The following is a 24,064-nucleotide window of genomic DNA, read 5'->3' as shown; positions in this document are numbered from 1 at the left end:
TTCTATTTGTTTCCCAACACCTCTAGGAACAAAGAAATTGTCCAATTCCAGTCAAGACTATTCTTTGTCATCATCTTTTTCCATCACATTCTGAATCTGTCAATGCAGGGAAAAAAACCAAGGTTACTTAGACTGCAATGTTGAAACTGCAAGTCAGACCAAACACCGTCTATTAGGAAGATCCTATATATAATGTTTGGAGGTAGATGGGTACACACCCAGTCCAAGCGTGCTTGGTAACGGTGATTACAAAATATATATCACATAATTATAATGGAAAAATGCAAAATAAGGAAATACAGAAGCACTGTCTTTGTGAAATAAAGCAGATCTGTGGATCTGGCATTCCACTTAAGCAAAACCTGCATGTCAGAGCATCTAAAAAGCAAACAACCTGGCATTATATCTTTAATGCATTATTTATTAAAGTGCAAATAATAAGGAAGTGCATCATAAAAAAATTACAAAAATGTAATTTCTCTGTGCGATCAGCACCAGGACTATGAGTCGCGTGAAGGGGGAGAGATTGAAACTGCACCCGACTGAGGCACCCTCTGGCGCGGGGATGCCCGTCCCTCATGGGAGTTTGCTGTAGCTAGATTAATAACGTGATGGATTGCGAAGTATTGAATCATAATATACTGTAGCCTATGCATCACGTGTGCATCTTATTGTGAAGTAAATCAGCGATACGCTGCTCTATTAAGAAGATAAAGTTTGCTTTTGTGAGTTAAAGATAAATCGAAGTGAAAATAAAGGTGAGAGAGTGTAGTCTTAGCCCATTATACACTGCAACAAAGTTTTTGATCAGTCTTTTTTGGCTTGTTTTCCAAAAGTATCTAAAAACTCCTTTGTTTTATTTACATTAATAGCTATACTGCAGAAGAAAAAAATATTATTGGGGAATGTTGAATACAATATTTAAATATTTTAAAATATCTAAAAACTACGTAAAAAAAGTTACATTTACCTGAGAAGCAACATATAAGATATTTAGACTTGCTTTTAGAGAATATGTGGAAAACAAGACAAAACTCTTGATTACAATTTTTGCACTTAATAAACTTAATAACAACGTTTTTTTTTCCTTGGAATTCAGTGAATGTCATTTAGAGGTATTTATAAAGATGATTTTGTCTTCTTTATTGTTAATAAGCACGTTTAATACAATCTTTTAAGTCCTTGCACAAGCTGAATAGTCGGTTAAGAGCTAATGATTCATCATAGCAATAATCAACTGAATATATGAATAATCGTTCTAATAATCATTAGATTAGTCGATTATGAAAATAAGCGTTAGTTGCAGCCCTACTTGTCAAGTACTCAAGGGGCGATTACATGTTCATAACTGTATATATAATAACATGTCTGACAAACGGCTATGGCTGCTGCATTGTGCATTGTTGTTCCAGTGGATCGTCTATTCGTTATTATAGGCTGTTATAAAATAATATTACAAAATGTACAAAAGATTCTAAATATAATGAATCACATTTTATCATTATGTGAAGATTCGCTGTCCAACTCTCAAAGAATGTGCCCAACACACGTCTGTCTGTTCTTCCTTCAGGTTACCGCCGTAATCTTAGTAACCACGTACCAGTTTTTTTAGTGACTGTCTGAACGGTCTATTTTCAAATAACAGGAGACGCCATAACCATTGCGTTTTTAATATGCATGTTAAAATGAAGTTCAGTTTGAAGACTGTGTGTGTGTGTGTGTGTGCGCGCGCGCGCGCACGTGCAAGTAAAGCCGCAATGCTCTGCATTGTTGTTGTTGCGTTTCATTAAGTGTTCCATTTAACTCGGAGAGTCTGAATTTCCACCTTTCAACTGGGGAAAGTGCAACGGAATGACACTTTATATTGGACATCTAACTTAGAAACTCGTGCAGTAATTTTAAACTCCCATTACGTTGAGATGTAGGTGCGTGTTACTTCACGCAGGGAGGATTACAGTCAGTGACAAACAGTCACTTTTAGTTACCTTTATTAAATAATATCCATTAACGAGTCAAAGTTCTTACATTACATGATAATAAAACATGATTAGCAAACGCTTTACAGAGACAGATTTTCAAAACATGGTTAATTACACGCTTATTATTATTGAAACAATAGCATTGCAGTGTTTTATCAGTTTGGTTGCTATGAGACGTTTCTGACAATCAATGTACCCCTCAAAACCACAACGTAATCAATTTCAAAATTAAAAAATAAGCTCCCTCTTTGTTTGTGTGTTTAGTTGTCAGGTAATTTTCACTGGATTTTGAATTAAGTGAAAGGTCACATCATGCAAGATCACTATTGATTATCGTTTTCATGATAGTTCATTGCTGCCATGCCCGAGTGTCACGAACACGGGTGAAGGCGCCTCCTCCTCGAGCCTCCGGAGATCGCATTCACCCGAGTACTGATTACTCGCCCAGCTGTTGCTTATTACCTCACTCTATTTAACCACGTCTGTTTGTTCCCTCCTTGCGAAGTCTTGTTTAGCCCCGGCGACATTTCCAAGCAACTTTAGATACCTCTCTCATTTATCTGTGTACTGACCTAGCTATTCCCCGTTCCAGTTTGTTAGCCTCCTGCCTGTTTACCTACCACGACTGTTTGCTGCCTGCCCCGATCTCTAGCCTGTTCTTGTTTACGCCTCAGCCTCTCTGCCTCACTCTGTTTGCCTGTCCTAGACCATTGCCTGTACGACCTGAGTTTACTGCCTCAATAAAGCCGCATATGGATCCAAACCAACCTGAGTCTTCATTACAGAAGACTTCCCCACCAATCGATCCAGCGGTGATCACCCGCCTGTCGGAGGAACTCTCGGCACAGGCGAACCAGCTCTCCGCGCAACAGCTCCAGCTCGGGCGCCTCACTTCAGCCATCGAGGAGATAATGCGCACCGTCCAGGCAGCACTCCAACCAGCGCCAGCACCGGCTTCCGCGACCGCACCCGCGGCTCCTCAAGCTAGCCAAGCGTCAGCCGCCGACCCACTTCCCCAAGACGCTGCCAGTCCACGACTCGCCTTACCGGAAAAATTCAACGGCACGCCCTCGAAGTGCAGAGGCTTCGTCATGCAGTGCTCTATTTTCCTCGCGCAGCAACCGACGATATACCCGACTGATCAGAGCAAGATTCTCTTCGTCAGCTCCGTACTGACGGGCCGCGCTCTCGACTGGGCGACCGCGGTGTGGCACAACCAGGGCTTCACTCACTTTTCCTTTGACTCTTTCATGCAGAGCCTGATCGACGTCTTCGATCACCCCGAATGCGGCAAGAGCGCTGGTGAGCAACTCCTGGCACTCCGCCAGGGAAATCGCACAGCAGCGGATTACGCTCTCACCTTCCGCACCCTTGCAACACAAACCGGCTGGCTTGAATGCACCCTTAAACTCCTCTTCCGTCAGGGGCTGAGCGTGGATCTGCAGTCTGAGCTGGCGTGTCGTGATGAGGGGACCTCTTTGGAACAGTTCATCTCGCTGGCTATCCGTGTCAACAACCTCATCCGTTCCTGACGGCCAGCTAGGTGGCTCCCGCAGCCCGCTCCGGCACCCCAGCGCCAAGCAGTTTGACCGCACCCACCTCACTCCGGAGTAGAGAGAACGCCGCCTCTCCAACCGCCTCTGCCTCTACTGTGGCCAGGCCGGGCACATCCGCTCCAACTGCCCGACGCGTCCGCCTGAGCGACAACAACCTGGGGTGAGTTTGTTCCTCTCTTCCACACTAACCAGTTCCAGCCTGAAAGTGCCCATTTCACTCTGTTACCGATCATCTAGCTTAAATGCCCATGCCATGATCGACTCTGGTGCGGCTGGTAACTTCATTGATGAGGACTTTTGTAAGCAACGTGGTATTCCCCTGACTGTATGTGAACCTCCCTTGGCAGTGGCGGCCCTAGACGGACGTCCCCTGGGTACCGATCAAGTGTGCAACACCACTACCGACATCCGCCTGCAGGTGGGAGTGCTGCACACCGAGACCATCTGTCTGCACCTCGTCACCTCCCCTCACCACCCGGTAATCCTCGGCCTCCCCTGGCTCCATCTTCACGACCCACGGATCTCCTGGCGGCACAGTCAAATCACACAGTGGGGCACTGACTGCTTGGCGAGGTGTCTGAAAACAGTCCTCCCCTTGACCGTGGGAACCTCCAACGTCCAGAAGGCGCCTGACGTCTCCGCTCAGATACCCCCAGTGTATGCTGACCTAAGCGAGGCCTTCAGCAAGGCCAAGGCCTCCTTACTTCCGCCCCACCGACCTAGCGACTGTGCCATCGAACTCAAGCCGGGAGCTACACCACCCCTAGGCCGAGTCTTTCCCCTGTCTGAACCCGAGTCCTTAGCCATGAAGTCTTACATCGAGGAGGAGCTGGCCAAGGGGTTCATCCGGCCCTCCACATCCCCAGCAGCTGCCGGATTCTTCTTCGTGGGCAAGAAGGACGGCTCCCTTCGCCCGTGCATCGACTACCGCGGCCTCAATGACGTCACCGTAAAATTCAGATGCCACTCGTGCCCGCTGCTCTGGAGCAACTAAGGAGCGCGAAGTTTTACTCCAAGCTGGACCTGCGCTCCGCCTACAACCTGGTGCGTATTCGGGAGGGAGACGAGTGGAAGACCGCCTTTTACACCACCTGCGGCCATTATGAATATCTGGTGATGCTGTTCGGTTTATCCAACAGTCCCTCGGTGTTCCAGTCCTTCGTCAATGATGTGTTCAGAGACCTGCTCAACTGTTGTCTGACTGTTTACATCGACGACATTCTGATCTACTCTAACTCTCTTGAGGAACACATCACTCACGTCCGTACCGTCCTCAAGCGCTTGATCCAGCACCAGTTGTACGCCAAGGCCGAGAAGTGTGAGTTCAATCTGAAGTCGGTAGCCTGCCTGGGGTACGTCATCAGCCCAGACGGAGTGGCCATGGATGACCGCAAGGTGCGAGCCATCCTGGAATGGCCTCAGCCCGCCACGGTAAAGGAGCTCCAACGCTTCCTGGGGTTCGCAAATTTCTACCGCCGGTTCATCCGCAACTTCAGCACAGTTGCCTCCCCTCTCGCCGCCATGCTGAAGAAAGGTAGAACCAAACTCCACTGGCCAGCTGAAGCCCTCAAGGCCTTTGCCCAACTCAAGGAACGCTTCACCTCTGCGCCCATCCTGCACCACCCCAATCCAGACCTCCCCTTCGTGGTAGAGGTGGACGCCTCGAACACTGGAATTGGAGTCATCCTCTCCCAGTGCCAAGGTAACCCACCCAAGCTGTTTCCCTGTGCCTATTACTCCCCCAAACTCTCCCCCGCCGAGCGAAATTATGATGTCGGTAACCGGGAGCTCCTGGCCATGAAAGCAGCCCTGGAGGAATGGCGTCACTGGCTGGAGGGGGCCAGGCAACCATTCCAGGTCTTGACGGACCACCGCAATCTTGAGTACCTCCGCTCCACCAAGAGGCTCAACCCCAGACAGGCCCGATGGGCCCTGTTCTTCACTCGCTTTGACTTCAACATCTCCTACCTCCCGGGCTCCAAGAACACCAAGGCCGACTCCCTCTCACGTCTACACGAGACCACAGTCCAAAACCCCACTGCCGAACCCGTCGTCTCGCCCGCGCTCTTCCTCATGTCAGACATCTCCCAGGCTCAAGTCTCTGTCCCACCTCCTCCTGAGTGCCCTACCGATCGGACCTTTGTACCCCTCAGCCTCCGGGAGAGGGTACTCCGCTGGGTGCATGACTCCTCAAGTTCCGGCCACCCCGGAATCTCAGCTACCACCCGTCTCCTGAGTAACCGCTTCTGGTGGGGGACCCTACCCGAGGACACTGCTGACTTCATCAAAAGGTGCCCAGCCTGCAACCTAGCGAAGTCCCCAAAACAACCACCGGGCGGACTGCTCCAACCTCTCCCCATTCCACATCGTCCCTGGTCACATATCGCCTTGGACTTCGTAACCGACCTACCCAACTCCCAGGGGCACACCACCATCCTCACGGTCGTAGACCGGTTCTCCAAGGTTTGCCGCCTGATACCCCTGCCCAAGCTACCCACTGCCCTCGAAACCGCCGAACACCTGTTCCAGTACGTGTTCCGCTTCTACGGTCTGCCTGAAGAGATAGTCTCGGACCGGGGGATCCAGTTCACCTCCAGGGTCTGGAAGGCCTTCTGCCGTCTCCTGAACATCAACCTCTGCCTCACCTCTGGTTACCACCCCCAGTCCAATGGGCAGACGGAGAGACTGAACCAAGAAATTGTCAGGTTCTTGCGCACGTACTGTCACCACAACCAGTCGGACTGGAGTAGATTCCTTCCATGGGCCGAGTACGCCCAGAACTCCTTACTCAAACCATCCACCAAACTGACCCCCTTCCAATGCATCCTGGGGTACCAGCCCCCTCTCTTCCCTTGGTCCGGAGAACCCTTGGAAGTCCCCGCCGTTAACGACTGGCTGCAGCGCAACGAGGCAGTATGGGACCAGGCCCACGTCCACTTACAGCGGGCCGTGGACCGAACTAAGTCGCAAGCAGACCGTCGCCGCCGTCCCGGACCCGAATACGCCCCAGGCCAATGGGTTTGGCTCTCCACCCGAGACCTCCGTCTCCGCCAGCCTTGCAGAAAGCTCAGCCCTAGGTATGTGGGCCCCTTTAGAATCCTTAGAAAGATTAACCCTGTTACTTTCCGTCTTGAGCTCCCCACTAATTACCGAATCTCTCCCTCTTTTCATGTCTCCCTGCTGAAACCGGCCGATGACCCGGGGGGCGAAGAGGAGGCCACTCTCAGACCCCCTCCCCTTATCGTGGGAGGCGAGGAAGCCTTCCTGGTGTGAAGGCTGCTCGACTCCAGGCGCCACCGAGGTCAGATGCAGTACCTGGTTGACTGGGAGGGGTACGGCCCAGAAGAAAGGTCCTGGGTCAGCACCAACGACATCCTCGACCCAAATCTCATTACAGAGTTCCATCGGACCAACCCGGAGAGACCGGCCCCTCGACCTCGGGGAAGACCTCGGCGCGGGTCGCATCTTCGCGTCAGGAGCCGCTCACAGGAGGGGGGCTCTGTCACGAACACGGGTGAAGGCGCCTCCTCCTCGAGCCTCCGGAGATCGCATTCACCCGAGTACTGATTACTCGCCCAGCTGTTGCTTATTACCTCACTCTATTTAACCACGTCTGTTTGTTCCCTCCTTGCGAAGTCTTGTTTAGCCCCGGCGACATTTCCAAGCAACTTTAGATACCTCTCTCATTTATCTGTGTACCGACCTAGCTATTCCCCGTTCCAGTTTGTTAGCCTCCTGCCCAGTTACTCTAGCCTGTTTACCTACCACGACTGTTTGCTGCCTGCCCCGATCTCTAGCCTGTTCTTGTTTACGCCTCAGCCTCTCTGCCTCACTCTGTTTGCCTGTCCTAGACCATTGCCTGTACGACCTGAGTTTACTGCCTCAATAAAGCCGCATATGGATCCAAACCAACCTGAGTCTTCATTACACCGAGTCATCTCTAATGACCACAGATGCACCTTTCTGAAACCAGGATGAGATGTAATCAAACAGTCTCTCAAAGACAAATGTGGTCATGATATGGATCGCTCTACAGCAAAAATTCAACTAGGCTGATTGAGGCTTCAATTTGAGAATTTTCCTAAATGTTGGCATAAAAGAACCAAATTGTGCACACTGCACAAGAGCTGATTTAAAAAATAAAATAAAAAAAAGAAATCACAATGATATCACCTTAGCATTGCATATTAGCTCTATTTACAGTCACATATTAATTAGTGTGGCACAAACAAAATGCCTTCTAGTGGGAAGATGTGAATCTCAGACCCTCTGTAAACACTTCAGCTGGCATCAAAACCCAAACACAACAAAAAAACCAGAGCAGATCACAGGCACTTTATGTGAGGCCACATATTAAAAATTCAGAGGCAGCACAAGTGCAGGAAACGGGTTGGATTCGACTGTTCCGTATACAGGAAGGACATCTGTGAATATCAAGTTTAAGACATAATTTCTGTCTCCTTTCTCTCTTTCACACACACTTCACTCCAGCAAAAAGCACAGGACATGTTCACCCCATAACAGCAGAAGCTCATTGCTAATGCAGTGGTAAATATACGGAAAAGATACGCTTTCTATCAACCCAATTGCTATGGAAACTAACAGGAGGCCCTCTGTTAGTTCTCAATGTGCAAAGATGTGGTGGAGTGAATCAAAAAAGAAAACACAATGTGCTAGAACCATAACAATTAGCATGTAAAAATGTTTACAAAAATTAGGCTACATAACTACGCTTTTACAAGCCGCAGTCTTAAATCAAAGGCACTCATACCCCTTTATGATCTATGATTCCAAACCAAATCTTAAAGGGATAGTTCTACCAAAAATGTAAATTCTCTCATCATTTACTCACCCTCATGCCATCCCAGATGTGTACAACCTTCCTTCTTCAACAGAACACAACAAAAGAGCAACAAAAAATCAATATTTTTTAGAAGGATTTCTCAGCTCTGTTGGTCAATAAAATGCAAGTGAATGGTGGTCAGAACTTTCAAGCTAAAAAAATACATTAAAGCAACATAAACGTAATCCATACGGCTCCAGAGGTTTAATCAGTGTCTTCAGAAGCTATAATTGAGTCCTTTTTTACTATAAATTCTCCCCCCTGCCCAGAAGGCTTTATGTGCTTTATGTACCTTTACAGTTATGGTCACCATTCACTTGCATTGTATGGACCTACAGAGATGATTTATTGCTCCAAAAAGCTTTGTTTGTGTTCAGCAGGAGAAATAAAGTCATACACATCTGGGATAGCATGAGAATGAGTCAATGATGAGAGACTATTAATTTTTGGGTGAACTATCCCTTTAACGACTTGGCGAAGTTTGTGAAATTTGTAGCCTGTGGGATCTAATCCATCTGCATTTTTCCAGAGAAAATAATTTTCAAATGACTTAACCTGGTAGAAGTTTTGCTTCTAGTTTCTTGGTGGGCAGTTGAGGACTTTTCTTCAAATCAGCCTGTGTGAAACAAATTAAAAACACTATCAGTGCAAAACCTCCTATCCACTTTAAGTATGCAAGACAAACCTTTATCTTTAACCTTACACAAATAAAAGTACTGTGGTGGTGTCACGGAACAGTACATTAGATGGTAATTATAACATGGCACTTTGATGCACACCATTGTACTTAATGATTATCTAATAAATGGACCACAGTATTTACATTCGAGACGCACAATACATGCCCAAAAACAGGGTCGTGGGACGGCACTTTAGGTATTTTTTTGTTTACAGTGAATAACAACAATATAACCCTGGTAAACAGCTGAAACCTTAATTACAGAGAGTTTACCACAGTCAACCAAAGTAAAAATTTGAATATTTCAAACATATGTCGTGATATAGCTTTATAAAATATGCACTGAGCCCATGGAAGTTTTTATGAATCTGTCTTTAGCTGCTTGTTGTCGTTAGCATGCTAGTGTTTTGTAGCTGTACACTTACCTGAAGAGGACGAAGATAGGACTTAAAAGTCGGCTTCGTTTGTTTACCAGAAAACATTATTTACGCTTACGATAAAATAAAGACGCGAAACACAATCAAACTGAAAATCCATCCAAGAACATCTTTTATAAAAAAAAAAAATAAATAAATAAAAAATAAATAAAAACACGTCAATTGTGAGCCAGTTTAAACTCTGTTTTGGGTGACTTAAGAGCGTAAGTCCAGGGTTTGTTCAGTAGAGGGTGTGTTCAATACCATGATTTCCTTCAACGCAAAAACAGTATTTTGTGTGCAAGCAGCAGTGAAGTGTTCAGCTGTATCTGAGTCTCTGTCCTGCTGAAGTGTCTTCGTTAGCGGCTGTCAAACTCTCAACTTTTGCTACTCTTGACGCAATAGTTTCCCCTCACAATAAACTTTCACGCCATGTTCATTCTTTCAGTCAGTCTCTCTGAATCAATAGTTTGAGTCCTGTGTAGATGCTGCTGCATGCGGGTAATTCACCGTCCGTTTTCAGTTCAGCCATGTTTATGGGGGGGGGCTTTAGCGGAGTGGAGTGAACCTCATTGGGTCCTGTAAATAATAATAATAATAATAATTGTACACACACACACACACACACACACACACACACACACACACACATATATATATATAATATTTCTAAAGAACCCAATGGGGTCCACACAGGGCTCACTATAGTTCACTCCTCCCCATCACACGCAATGATGGCCAAAACTTTGGAATAATGATCAAATCTATACAGGCCCCATTTCCAGCAGCCATCACTCCAACACCTTATCCTTGAGTATTCATGCTAAATTGCTAATTTGGTACTAGAAAATAACTTGCCATTGTATCAAACACAGTTGAAAGCTATTTGTTTCATTAAAAAAATGGCATGTCTTAAGTTCAATATTACGTCAAAAATGGCACACAAAAAAACAAAACAAAAAAGAAACAGCTTTCTCTGGAAACTCGTTAGTCAATCATTGTTTTTAGGAATGATGGCTATACAATTCTTGAAATTGCCCCAAAAAATTTATATTTAATTCAAAGGTGCACACTACAGTCTTCAAAGACAAAGGTCAACTGGCTCTAACAAGAACAGAAAGAGATGTGGAAGGCCAGATGTACAACCAAACAAGAGGATAAGTACATCAGAGTCTCTAGTTTGAGAAATAGACACCTAAGATATCCTCAGCTGACAGCTTTATTGAATTATACCCAACACCAGTTTCATGTACAACAGAAAAGAGAGGACTCATGGGTGCAAGCCTTATGGGAAGAATTGCAAAGAAAAAGACACTTTTGAAAATCAAAAAGAAAAGGTTGGAGTGGGCAAAGAAACACAGACATTAGACAACAGGTAATTCAAAAAGAGCGTTTTGGATATTAAACCCATTGAGCTTTTGTGGGATCAGCTAGACTAAGGTGCATGAGAAGCACCGGACAAGACAGCCACATCTATGGCAAGTGCTACAGGAAGTGTGGGGTGAAATGTCACCTGAGTATCTGGACAAACTGACAGCTAGAATGCCAAGGATCTGCAAAGCTGTCATTGCTGCACATGGAGGACTTTTTTTTTATGAGAACTCTTTGAAGTAGCTTAAGAAGTTCTGAAAATTTAAAACAAATAATAATAATAATACAAATTAATAGTGTAATAGTAATTTTTCTTCGTTATTAATGTGTTGACTATACATTGTGATCAGTTGACTATACATTGTGATCAGTTGAGTGCCACTTTGATGAATAAAACCAACAATTTATTTCCATAAGAGCAAAACTGTACATTATTCCAAACTTTTGGCCACCTGTGTGTGTGTGTGTGTGTGTGTGTGTGTGTGTGTGTGTGTGTGTGTGTGTGTGTGTGTGTGTGTGTGTGTGTGTGGTGAATAGACTTATTGTCGATTACTTCAACTTACATTAAACGATTATTAATTGTGTTGAAAGGTCGAAACAACAAATGCATTTGCATTTTTCATAGATACTTACAGTATCTTGCGTATAAGGTTGGGCTGGCCTGTATTCATGGGGTAACGGCTCCACCTGTTGGAGCGAGTGGATTCCTGCACGTAAAGTCTTAATAAAGTCAGTCAAATACTTTTTAGCATGTCAGTCCACTCGGCGGCCTTCTTTGGAACGTTCTCGACCAGCTGTTCCTTTGTAAACACGCAGCATAGGCCTACAAGTGCAGCTCCTATCGTCTTGAATGGGGGACGATCGAAATCCTCCAAAACAGTTGGTCAAGATTACGATCAAAAAACATATTTCAAATCAGCAGTATAATCTGACAACACTGGTATCATAAATTTGCATGTCTAGCTAATGCGCATGCGTGTTCTTGATTTGATTGACGAGCGACGTCTGTATCTAAAAGTCTATTGGTTCTTGTACCTGTAAGGCGGGACTTCCTTTTCTACACCTGTTGATGGCGTTCCATTTTCTACCATTCATTTAAAAAGTATCCCATCTCTTCTTACTGTCATTCATCACTTTACTCAGAATACCCACATAGGTTATAAAATAATAGTAATGTTTCACAGTTTTAAAATATCAACTTTTATTTTAAATTATATTTTAAGTTAAGTTACTCAAAGCCTTGTATAGCTGCAATATATTTGAAACTGTCTTTAGCACAATTTGATTTAGTTATGTTGTGCTTTAGAGTGGCTTAGTTGAATGTCTGTTAAAACTGGTTAGTCGGCTACAAGATTCAACCCCATCGCTTACTGTTGGTGGACTTTGAATCTATTAAAAGCTTCTCTCAAAATGTGGTCTAACTTCCTTTTAAATTCTGGGCTGCCACACAATTTAACCTGTTCTCAGGCTCTCACGCCACACCTCCCTTTTCTCACGCAGTGATAACGTTAGATGTTTTTGAACACTTCATGGCACATTATGTGTAACAATATAAAGATTTGTGACATAAATATATTATGTAAAATGTAGGGATGGGCATTTTGGTAATTTTGTCTACTCGAGTACTCGTCGAGTACTCAAGCGGCAATTACATATTCATAACTGTATATATAATAACATGTCTGCTGCACTGAGTCTTGTTGTTCCAGTGTATCGTCTATTCATTATTATAGGCTGTTATAAAATAGTATGTTACAAAATGTGCAAAAGATTGGATAATCAAAATGTAATGCATCATATTTTGTAATTATGTGAAGATAACTCTGAAAGAATGTGCCCAATGCGCATCTGTCTGTTCTTCCTTCAGGTTAATGTAGTAATCTTAGTAAGCACACACCAGTTTTTTAGTGACTGTCTGAACAGGAGATGCCATAACCATTGCGTTTTAATATGCGTGTTACGTTGATGTTCAGTTTTGAAGATGCTGCATTGTGTTCCATTTTACTGCGCTCTGTCTTGCTGTTTGAAACACTCATCTGCTGTACACTGCCACACACTCCTGGTGGGTGTGTGTGTGTGTGTGTGTGTGTGTGTGTGTGTGTGTGTGTGTGTGTGTGTGTGTGTATGCCTGCGTGTGTGTCCCCAAATGTTTGCTCTTGTGTGGAAAGCCGCAATGCTCTGTACTGTCGTTGCTGTGTTTCATTAAGTGTTCCATTCAACTCGGAGAGTCTGAATTTCCACCTTTCAACTGTGGAAAGTGCAACGGAATGACACTTTATATCGAATATCTAACTTGGAAACTCAAGTGGAAATCTTAATTTATTTCTTTGTATAAAAGTATAAAAATTAGTTTGAAGTGCTCATTATACATCAATATACATTTATTAAATGTATATATTTTTATTACAGTATTTATTAAATTAAATATATTTTAAAATGTTGTATTGCTTCATCCCTGCGATGGACTGGCGACCTGTCCAGGGTGTCCCCCGCCTTTCGCCCAATGTTAGCTGGGATAGGCTCCAGCCCCCCGTGACCCTGTACACAGGATAAGCGGTTGACGATGGATGGATGGATGGATGTATTGCTTCATTTCATTTCATGAATGACAAAGTTAAAACTTGTTGAATGCTTTTTTTAATAGTTTTATTTTAAAAATATATAGACACTTCACAATCTAAAACCCTGGAAAAAATTATAAGAGGAGAATCCTGTTGTTGGTTTCCATATTTATTTAACCAATAAGGGGTTAAAGAGATTTCCATTTTGGTCTGTTCTGGGATGGCATGATGAAAGAATTTACATTTTGAATTCTACCACTAGAGATTTGTGGATTATGTTTATGCTGCCTTTATGTACTTTTGGAGCTTCAAAGTTCTGGTCACCATATGCTTGCATTGTAAGGGCCTACAAAGCTGAAATGTATTTTTTTTTTCATCATACAATTTCATAAATCTACTGTGTATTTTTTTTATTACATTAATATAAAAAAAAAATCATTATTATTATTTTTTAAGACAAAATTACATTTGATAAAAAGTTGTAATGAAATGCGTAGCCTATATCTTAAAATAATTTTTTGAGCGTATTTTACGCAGCCTCACTGCGCATATAGCACACGCTTTAATACACCCGAAATCATCGAATCATCTGGTGGGATTCCCTTCGGAATGACGCGCAGGGAGGCGCTCCAAAGCACGAATTCTCCTTTTATGGGTTGTTTCAAGCCTGGTTCATTCCGTCCGTCAACCAGCAGCCACAAAGTTTAACTTTCTAGAGCAGCCGCTCATTGCAGTACAGTGCGCTCTGAGAGTACCCGGTGCGGTATACAGTAGAATGAAGCGGCGACACTGGTCCTGAGGAGACATTTGACATCCGCAGAGAAAAAGGAGATCGTGGCATCACCCTGATACTTCCACAAAGGTTTCTTTTATTTTAATAGATAGTTGCAAAACGGATTATAAAAAAAACATCAGCTGCGGTCTGATAAAGGAATAATAAATATGGTGAGTTGAAATATGTATCATCTCAGTCACTTACAATGTTTATTACAGTGGAAAAACAACATATATTCGGCTCCTGTTTTAAATTTGTTTCCCCAGCATCAGTGTTTACATTTAGACAATAACAGCTGCTTGTTACTGTTGTTTTGAACTCAATTTTGTTGTCATCGAGACACCAAAAAGCTCAATTAACTATACGAATTTAACAGCTTCTAGATTAATAGAATTTACTAGAAATGTTCTGATCCCAAATATGACTTTTAACTTAAAGTTGTAAGGCTAATGATGTGTAACTGACATCAAATTGTCAAAATGCACAAGATATACAGGTAAAACAGCTTTAAGATCATAATGTCCCATGTGCTTATACGAGACTTGAAAACTTGAAAACATTATTCATTTAAGTCATGATTTTTTATTTATTTGTTTATTTTTTACTCAAGACAAAATAAGGTTGGACAAGGATTTATATCTACTGATGCACCTTATGCATATGTTCAAATGCAGACTTTCTTAGTTGTTATTATGAAATTGGAATGTATGTAAAGGCTAGTCAACTGGAGAAACACCCTCAGCTGGGTGTCATATTCAGCTATTGTTTACCTTCCATTTCTTGTTCACTTTGCCCTCCCAAACAGGTTCATCTACTGTCCTAATAAACCCTGCATCATAATGTCCTGCCACATGCTGTGTTCTTTTGCCACTATGTTCTTTTTTGAGGATCTTTGTAGTTTATTAAGGAACAGTATACTTGATGCAATTATAATGTTACTTTTCTAATTGTTTTTTGGTAATTTCACCTGCCTGAAGGTAATTCTAGGTATCAAATGTAATACTTGTGTGTGTTGGAGAGATGTGACTATATTGTGTGCTCTTAACCAGATCAGCATGCCACAGTTAACAACACACATTGCAGTTGTTGTTCTTAACTCTTAATGAATGAAAAGGTAGGTGTCGCCAACCTGGCCCAGTCTTGCATAATATTGGAAAAATATAAAGGACACATATTACTGTCCATGGAGATTACAGGACATAGAGAATGCATGTGTAATCACATGTGAAATGCACTTCCTTATTAATGCCCATAAAGATGGGCTAGGTTCTGCTTTGAATATCTGTGTATTTCTCTTGTTATGGAGAAAACACTGCACTGTTTTTCATAGCTCCTAAAGCAATTTTAGGCATCTATGTAACACTTGATTGTGTTGTGTTTTGAAGAGCCTTGAATCCCATCTCAATATCTCAAAAAACATCTAAAAATGTTCTCAAATGCATTGTCTTTTCTATGCTGTCAAATGATAAAGAACAGATCCAGATCAGGTGAAAAACAAGTAAATCAGGTTGAACCATCTCATCTGCACTCACAGAGACATTCTCTTCGAGCTATGCAGCTGGTAGAACTAGTTTTCCCTTGGGCTTTGCACAAATGGAACAAACCACTTTATGTGATGCCTTTCAGTAGATGCTCCATGCTGTCTCTGGGATTTGGTGTGTTTGATTGAAAATATTGTCATTTAAACTTCATTTTGGTTCCTAAAGACATTGTGAAGTTTTTTGGCAAACCGATATTGTAAGTCATGTGTTAGGATTTTGATGTACTGAAGGCTTCTATAAATTAGGCTGAAACCAACACTAGAAGATAGTCAAAGTGTACCAACACTAAAAGTGGAGAAATCAGTATTTGGAGATGGCCTGTATGATTTAGTGAGAGCAGCAATGAAGTCACTGGCTGTTAATTCTTTAATATTGACATGACTGTGACGTCTTCACACATTTCTAATTATAGAATATAAGGTATGAGGCCATGCCCTGTAACTCGCAGGCATATATAGAGCAATCTCTGGAATGAATAAAATAGGGGGAATTTTTAACAGTTTTTGTTTTGACTACAGTTTTATGTCAGCATTTTCTTTATGAGACTGCTCATCTTGTTCATGACAGCCCAAAGTCCTAAATTTGAAGTAGCGGTGACTGTCTGCTATACACAACAGTGCCTAATTTTCTGAAGTATACCAGCTGTGCATGAGAAATTTCAGTTCAGGGAGATTTGTCTAGAGATATGATTAATAAAACTTTTGATAAATGCACTATGAGATCAGCAGTTACAGAAATATTCAAACCAGCCCATCTGGCACCAACAATCATGCCATGGTCGAAATCACGAAGATCACATTTTTCACCATTTTTATGGTTGAAGTGAACATAACTGAAGCTTCTGACCTGTATTCGCATGATTTTATGTATTGCGCTACTGCCAAACAATTGGCTGATTTGATAATTGCATGAATAATTAGGTGTACAGGTGTTCCTAATGAAGTGCTCGGTGAGATATCAGCCAGAGATATTGAGGACATATCTGACTTCTCTCTCTCCTTTTCACTGTTTGGTGTATTTGGGTTGGATGCGATTGGTTGGTCTTCCTCTTTCAGGGCTTTTACAGGTTAAGATTTAACTCACTTGTGCTTTGCATTGTGCCTTGCTTTCTTTCTTTCTCTCTCTCTCTCTCTCCCTCTCCTTCTTCTAAATTATTTCTCCTTTTTCCTCTTTCTTTCTCTGACAGATGCTGAATAGTAGGTCAGTATGGCAGCATATGTTTTGCATTAAGAGCTGCAGATGGGTGGTGTATGCTGAGTAACTTCCCCCTTTTCAAAGCTTCTCTCTCACTCCAGCAAAGCACTGCTGAGGAATCCACACAGTTTCTGAATGAGTTAACAGCAGCACTATTCCTAAACATTAGATGGGTCTGAAAGGATTGCTGAAGCTATACAAATCTGTGATTGTCTTCAGTCAGACCTTAATGGGAGGGTTATTTTTGTGCATTAAAATATACATTGCCTGGCATGGCACTGCATTTTCCTGAGTGTCAGCTGGCTTCTTTGATGAAGTTTTAATGTTTGTTTTAAACTATATACTGAACTATGTTTATTACAAACGTACAATCCTTAAGTTCACTCACAGAAACTAAGAAATAAAAGATAATATCCACTGGCTTGTTTACTAAGCAAGTTGAAAAGGATAAATGAAAACATCAGTCAGAATGAAATAAACTTTAATTGAAAAATGTTGAGATGTGCACCATATGTTGACTGGCATGTTTACTTAATCTGTCCCCTACACTGTCTTTTTATTTTTCTTTGTGGTGCCTTTTATGTTGGTTTAAGTTCTTTTCAAACCAATCTCATGAAAAGTCAGACATAATTTACGAGATGCCTATTTCGTATGGTCTCGTACGATGTTGTTCGCATAAACTGGTACAACTTCATCATGTGCAAATGCCCGGATGTCTAATGTGGAAGTAAGCGTGAGTTCCACGAGGCATTAAGAACATACTTATTCATATTATGCCCTTACCCAAACACCTTATCTAAACCAATAGAGTGTGTGTATGTTAGGAAGCTGTTGTGTGTGACTGAAGCAAGTAATTTATGTGTATTAGATGGAGAAGATGTCCTGCGACATCATTCGCTCTAGTGAAAGTCATAGGCATTCAAACAAGTGCAGTCGCACGATATCATACGAATGAGCCAAATTTAGAGAAGTCGTATGAATCCTTACAATTTCGCCATGAGAGTGTGTTGGTTCTTTTAAATGTGACATTTGCCACTCATGGATTTGGTATTTTGAACCCTTATCCCCCACTGCTTTTTGCTGCCAGGTCTTTAAACCATGTGTTAATGCTACATCACAAATACGCCCCATTACAAGTCATTTATGTATACAAAGTAATCCAATCTAATTTAGTGAACGTAACGTTTTTCTGTTAATTTCTTCTGTTACTATGCGCTTTATACATTCTTGGTACAAGTAATACAGAGAGGAAAGAAAATGGTTTGGCAGAACATGTGGGAATGGGATTTGGAAATGATGTGAGTCGGACTCAAACTTGCATCTGAGCAGCGTAGCTCAATGTGTTGGATGTATGTGTGCTAACTGCAAGGCTATGCCTTCAACAAACATTTTGATTGTAAATATGGGAAAAATGGGAAAATCATTCCCATTTAATTTGTGACAAGTGAAGTTGAAATGAACAAATGGAGCTGGAACGGACTGTGCAGGCCGAGTTTCGTCATAGAGTTGGTCTTGAGGAGACTGAAGCACAGAGATGGGCTTTCAGCTGTGAAATGAGATCATTGCTTTGTGCTCCTGCCAGCATTATTTTAGCTGCTCTCACCTTCCCTCTCCTGTTTCTCTGTTGTTTCATTGGAGCTACCTGCCTCTAAAAGCAGGTCATGGGGACCAGTGAATGCATGTTATCAGAAATGGTTAATTTCTGAGAATGGACAAACAGGTTCTTGTTCTGCTTGGGTGCATCATAGGCAAGCTGGACTTATGCAGAAAAGGCTGAACTTTTATGGTTTGATAATGATGTCCACTCTGTACACATCCAAGAGACTGATGTTTGCTTCTAATTTGTTTGAACTGCAGTAAAAGCCATAATTATAGAAAAGGAGACTTCGTACCATGGCTGGATATTGTAAAATTCGATTTGTGCAGCATTTAGGTTTGTGTAGAAATAGGAAGAAACAGAGTAATGAATGCAAACAGAGGGACAAAAGAGGAAGAGTGAGCTGGTGTTTATGTGTCCCTGTTTTGCTGTGTAGTATCTGTGGAGCTGACCGTGGGCTGTGTTTACTTATCTAACTCAGGGCTAAAGAATGACTTGTGGTCACATATTCCCACAAGGTTTCGACGTAAATACAAGTTAAAACATCACAGACAAGTCTAAAACAGCTCTCTGTTTAAAAAAGGAGTTTGCATCATAACATACATTATTTACGGATTTTGTTTAATTATGCTGTTGTTTGTATAATTAGTCTGTTGTTGCTGTCATTCTGGTCAAGAATATAGTTGCAGAGTTTAACAGAGATGGCCGCTTCTCACTCTGCTACTACACATTTCTTTATTTTGTGGATTTTCACACATTTCATATTTGTAACATTTATGCCATCCTTGTGGATTTTGTCTGGGCCAAAATATCACTGCAGTGTTTCCTCAAAAGTAGGTCAGTTTTAGTTGAACATCTAGCCAGCATCTCCCCAAAACTGACCCCCTGACTTCTTAAAGCTGTCCTTTACTGACACAACCAATCCATATCCCATTCATGTATTTGCATACGCCAGCGGGTCATTTATGGGAAAATGAGTTTTGAAATTCAGTTTTCAAGACATCTAAATTTCCTGGCTTTCCGATACAGCTCCAATTGCACCTTAAAATATTTCACTTTGACAACCATGCATTGCTGCTCTAGAATTGTATAGTGCCTTACAAATGCAAAAAATCAAATTTCAAAATTCAAAGTTCTAACCAAAATCTAGTTTTTAGATTTTTGCTGCCTTCAAGTGCACCTGGGAAGCTCAAATCTCTGAGTCGGGCATTCGTTACTATGACATGCATTCAAGTGGGAAACAAAATATGGAAGAAGCTAAACTCAAACAATTATGAAATTATTTCTTAATGCATGGTATCTAACATATTATTAATTAAGTTGCCTAAAGCAAACCGCAAAGGGTGAGTCAATTCATATTATTGAAACAAATGGCAGAAGATGAAATAATTTAGCAAAATCTTTACTTCCTAGTTTCCCACTCATTAATATGACTTTGCGGGGTCATTCGTGTGCTCGGAACTCGTAATTACGATATTTCAGACTCCACTTGAAGGGCACATTTGACCATCCCTGGGACAGACAGTTTTGGCTCAACTATGCTTGGATTCCGAGAAAATGGAGTGTGAAAATAAGAAAATCCATGTTTGTCTGGACAATCAAAAGTTTTCAGTGTTGGTCTAATTACTGTGGTTTGGCAGTATAGTGTTGTCATTGACACACATTGGTTTAGTGCTAACAGTATATTGTATATCACATACAGTGTAATGATTTTAGCTTCAGTTGTGTAACAGAAAATCATGTAGCTATAAACTGAATAACCTTGACCTCTATGTTTGCGGACGATAAGAATTTATGTCAGCCTATTGCTACTATTGTATTTTACTCAGCTACAAATTGAAAAGCAGTTGTCTTACGGGTGCACTCAGTAATTTCTTTTTAAGTATTTTGGAAGTGCTTACATTGGCTTACACTGACACCAATTGCCCTGGATGCTGCATCATTCAAGCGCATTAGTTTTCAGCCATTGTAGAAATTTACTATGCACAGTAAAACAGAATTCATTTAATCCATGAATAAAAGTGTCCAATAACAGGGCAGTTACTAAGATTAAGTATGTAGTATTCAGCTGGTCATGTGATGCTAACATGGCCACCCCCATGAGGCATCCCTGCTCCATGTAGAATAAAACTGCATTTATAAGGTCACTGATATGACTCAACTCTTTATTTCACAAGAGTGATCATGATTTTATTCATATGTTTCAAAATTACTATTCATTTCTTTATTAGTAAAACTTTTTAAATATGGAAAAAATTATTACTGAGTGAAACTTTAATGCTACCAATTGTCATTGCTCAAGGTTTTTTCTTAATTAAATGGGGTCATGAAATGAGGAATCAAATTTTCCTTAATTTTTTGGCATATGAGAGTTCGTTATACAGCAAAAACATACTTTACGTTTCTGAACTGAAAACAGAAAAAATAGAAAAAGAGCATTTATTTAAACCAAGTTGCAAAAACAACTTCGTGGAACTTGTGACGTCACAAGGACCAAATACATCTGCATATGCGATGCCTATTTTTCATCATTGCACCCTTTGCCCCACCCACTGGTGCTCAATCTGTCACAAAGGTGAAGAGCAGAGAGATGGGCCTGTCATGTGAAATTTACCCAAAGTGTACTTACACAGGACACCTTCATGTGCCTGTCTGGATATAAATATTTTTCTACATAAACGTGCACAGCTTTGACCGTTATACATCTCGTGGCACTTTAAAAGATGCAATATCAAATTATAACTCTAAAATGGAGCCCCCAATTGTGTTTCATTCAGCTGCGCTGTCATGCTGTTTTGAAGGCATCCTGGAGAGTTTTTGCACCCATCTGTGCTATTTTTAATTGTTGATCTTTGTAAACATTTTATTCATTTTTTTCGGGTTGTGTTTCAAATATGGCTCTATTAGAAGGGCTGCATGATGTTAGCCGATCACAACAGTGGGTGTTTACATTGAAGTCTTAAAGGGCCAGACATCTTAAAACCAAGTGTTTCAGACAGAGGGCCAGAGACAGGGTGTAAAATTATTATATATGACATGTTTTTGTGCAAAAAAATAAATAAATATGCTAACATTATAAGTGGACCTCAAGGAAGATAATAATATGATAAAAAAAAAAAAAAAAAGAGTATGTCATGACCCATGTAATTAAAGTGCTGCTCATTATTCTGATGTTTTTTGCTCTTGCTTGTTACTCTGGAGTTCCCAAACCTCCTTTATCTGAACAATAATTATGTTGGTCATCTCATTCACAGTGCATGAGGTCAACACTATTCATCCTTTATCATTTCCCACAGGAAGTGTGAATACTTCTTTCAAATCAGGAACAATCTATAAAAGCCAAGGACAGATAAATCTGTTTGTCAGATATTGTTTGTCAAATGAGGATTTATTTTCGTTATGTACATTTTTATTTCAACAATGGAAATAAATAATGTTTGGGTGAAAACTTTGCTTGGATAAATATATGTAGATTCATTGCGCTCATGACCAGAATAACTGAAGAGAATTTCAGACTTTTTGTAATTCAAAACAATGAACAAAAATAAATTTTTAACAGTACATTGATGAGCTTTTGAACACTTTTTAAAAAATAAATTTGGTAAAAATGAGTCAAGAGACCTAAGGAAATTCTGGTATGTGGCTGTTTGGGATCTGAAATTTGAACAAGTACAGGTGAATGATCCACATGCTCAGAGGAATGTAAGTGCTAAATAAAGCTAGACGGATGTGTTTGGGTTGAATTTGACTATTCAAATCAAAACCCCTTAAATGACCTCCACGACAATACACTGGCCAATTGCCATGTTGAAGCAAGAATTACGACATGTTAACTTATCACCAAGTAGGTCAGCAGCATATGTGAATTGTTTCCATGTCATGCTTTTTCATGTGTCCTGAATTTTCAAATTAACAACATAATGCTCAAAGGCTGTGACTGTATGATAATTTTTCCTTGAAATCATTGACTTTAAAATATGCAAATATACACTGGTGGCCAAAAGTTTGGAATAATGTACAGATTTGCCTTTTCAGAAGGAAATTGGTACTTTAATTCACCAAAGTGGCATTCAACTGATCACAAAGTATAGTCAGGACATTATTGATGTAAAAACAGCACCATCACTATTTGAAAAAAGTCATTTTATCCTTGAGACAAGAAATGTCACCTGAGTATCTGGACAAACTGACAGCTAGAATGCCAAGGATCTGCAAAGCTTTCATTGCTGCACATGGAGAATTATTTGATGAGAACTCTTTGAAATAGTTTAAGAAGTTCTGAAAAAACTTTATAATAATAATTCAAATTGTAATTGTAATTTTTCATGTTATTAATGTCCTGACTATACATTGTAATCAGTTGAATGCCACTTTGGTGAATAAAACCAACAATTTATTTCCATAAGAGCAAAATCTTTATATTATTCCAAACTTTTAGCCGCCATTGTATTCTATTTAGGCATGCACAAAATAAAGTTTTTGTAAAATAACAGGTTAAGCTGGGGAGAAAAAAATAGTTTGTCAGAGCAATGAGTCACACAATGTGACTACGTTGTAAGTTTAAATACCATTTATTTGAATAAGGTGTTAGAATGTCAATGTTAATGATATGAGAGGAATTTTCCTTTTTGTACATTTAACGCGACCTGTCCAGGGTGTCCCCCGCCTTTCGCCCAATGTTAGCTGGGATAGGCTCCAGCCCCCCGCGACCCTGTACACAGGATAAGCGGTTGACGATGGATGGATGGATGGATGGTACATTTAAGGCATTTCCCCTACATGGAATAATTAACTTCAGTCTGTTTATCACTATATGGCACAAATATTATATTAAGTTATAAGAAAACCAGCAACTTTGATGAAAAGTAGGAGGTAAATAGTAGGGGTGTAAATCACAAATTTCGTCACGATACGATCTTATATTGATTCTCTTAGCCAGCGATCTGTTTTTTGTTGTTGTTGTTGCAGATACCTCAAAGTATGGCTTGATGCTTGATTTTGATTTGATTCGATTCAGGGGCCTGAAATCGATATTACACGCCTATTTTTATCAATTAATTACATTTGTGTAAATTAATATTTCTGACTATCAAAGTAATCAAGTTGTTTTCATGGCAGCAGCACTAAAGTGAAACTCTCAGTTTGCTGTTTCTGATCAGAACCATTGACTGGGGGCTTTCTTCTCATCACTTGCCAGCTCTCATTTCCTGTTGGCTGTGAGTAAGAGCCCCTGACCCACAGCATTCCTGTAATGGTTCTGTTTACTCTTCCCAGATTCTACCATCACAAATGACTCCCACTCATTCACAGTCATGACCTGGGTCTAAGGGAGGACTTGTAGGGTGGGGGGGTTGCCCCTCTAGATTTTCCTTATGCTCCCTAGAAACAGCTGACACCCCCCTTCCAGTCCAATGAAGAGATGTCCACTTGCCCTCCCTAAAGTTCAAAATGCCTTCCCTACAATCAATATATACAGTAGCAGTGCATTGAAACCCCATTGTTATGTTGGTGTACTGGAGGGGGTTGCTCAGTCTGGGAGGGTTCTCGATCCT

At 41.2% G+C, this 24,064-nt stretch overlaps 2 protein-coding genes across 4 annotated transcripts in view; one reads left to right on the top strand and one right to left on the bottom strand.

Annotated features, from left to right (window-relative positions):
• mtmr10 (myotubularin related protein 10) overlaps positions 1-9,990 on the bottom strand; it is a 47,817-nt gene extending 37,827 nt beyond the window's left edge. The window contains exons 1-2 of the mRNA XM_052090619.1: positions 9,483-9,990; positions 8,934-8,994 (exon numbers count right to left, since the gene is read on the bottom strand). Of these exons, the coding sequence (XP_051946579.1) occupies positions 8,934-8,994; positions 9,483-9,539 (118 nt within the window). The 5' untranslated portion in view covers positions 9,540-9,990. The remainder of the gene's footprint in view (positions 1-8,933; positions 8,995-9,482) is intronic.
• Positions 9,991-14,099: 4,109 nt separating this feature from the next.
• Positions 14,100-24,064, top strand: part of myo1ea (myosin IEa) — a 79,680-nt gene continuing 69,715 nt past the window's right edge. For all 3 annotated transcript variants that reach the window (XM_052090549.1, XM_052090532.1, XM_052090541.1), the window contains exon 1: positions 14,100-14,350. In XM_052090549.1, the coding sequence (XP_051946509.1) occupies positions 14,348-14,350 (3 nt within the window). In that variant the 5' untranslated portion in view covers positions 14,100-14,347. The remainder of the gene's footprint in view (positions 14,351-24,064) is intronic.

This window comes from Xyrauchen texanus, chromosome 2 (assembly GCF_025860055.1).
Source record: "Xyrauchen texanus isolate HMW12.3.18 chromosome 2, RBS_HiC_50CHRs, whole genome shotgun sequence".
Lineage (NCBI taxonomy): Eukaryota > Metazoa > Chordata > Actinopteri > Cypriniformes > Catostomidae > Xyrauchen > Xyrauchen texanus.
The sequence above is the reverse complement of the archived record's forward strand: the minus strand, read 5'-3'. Positions and strand labels throughout refer to the sequence as shown.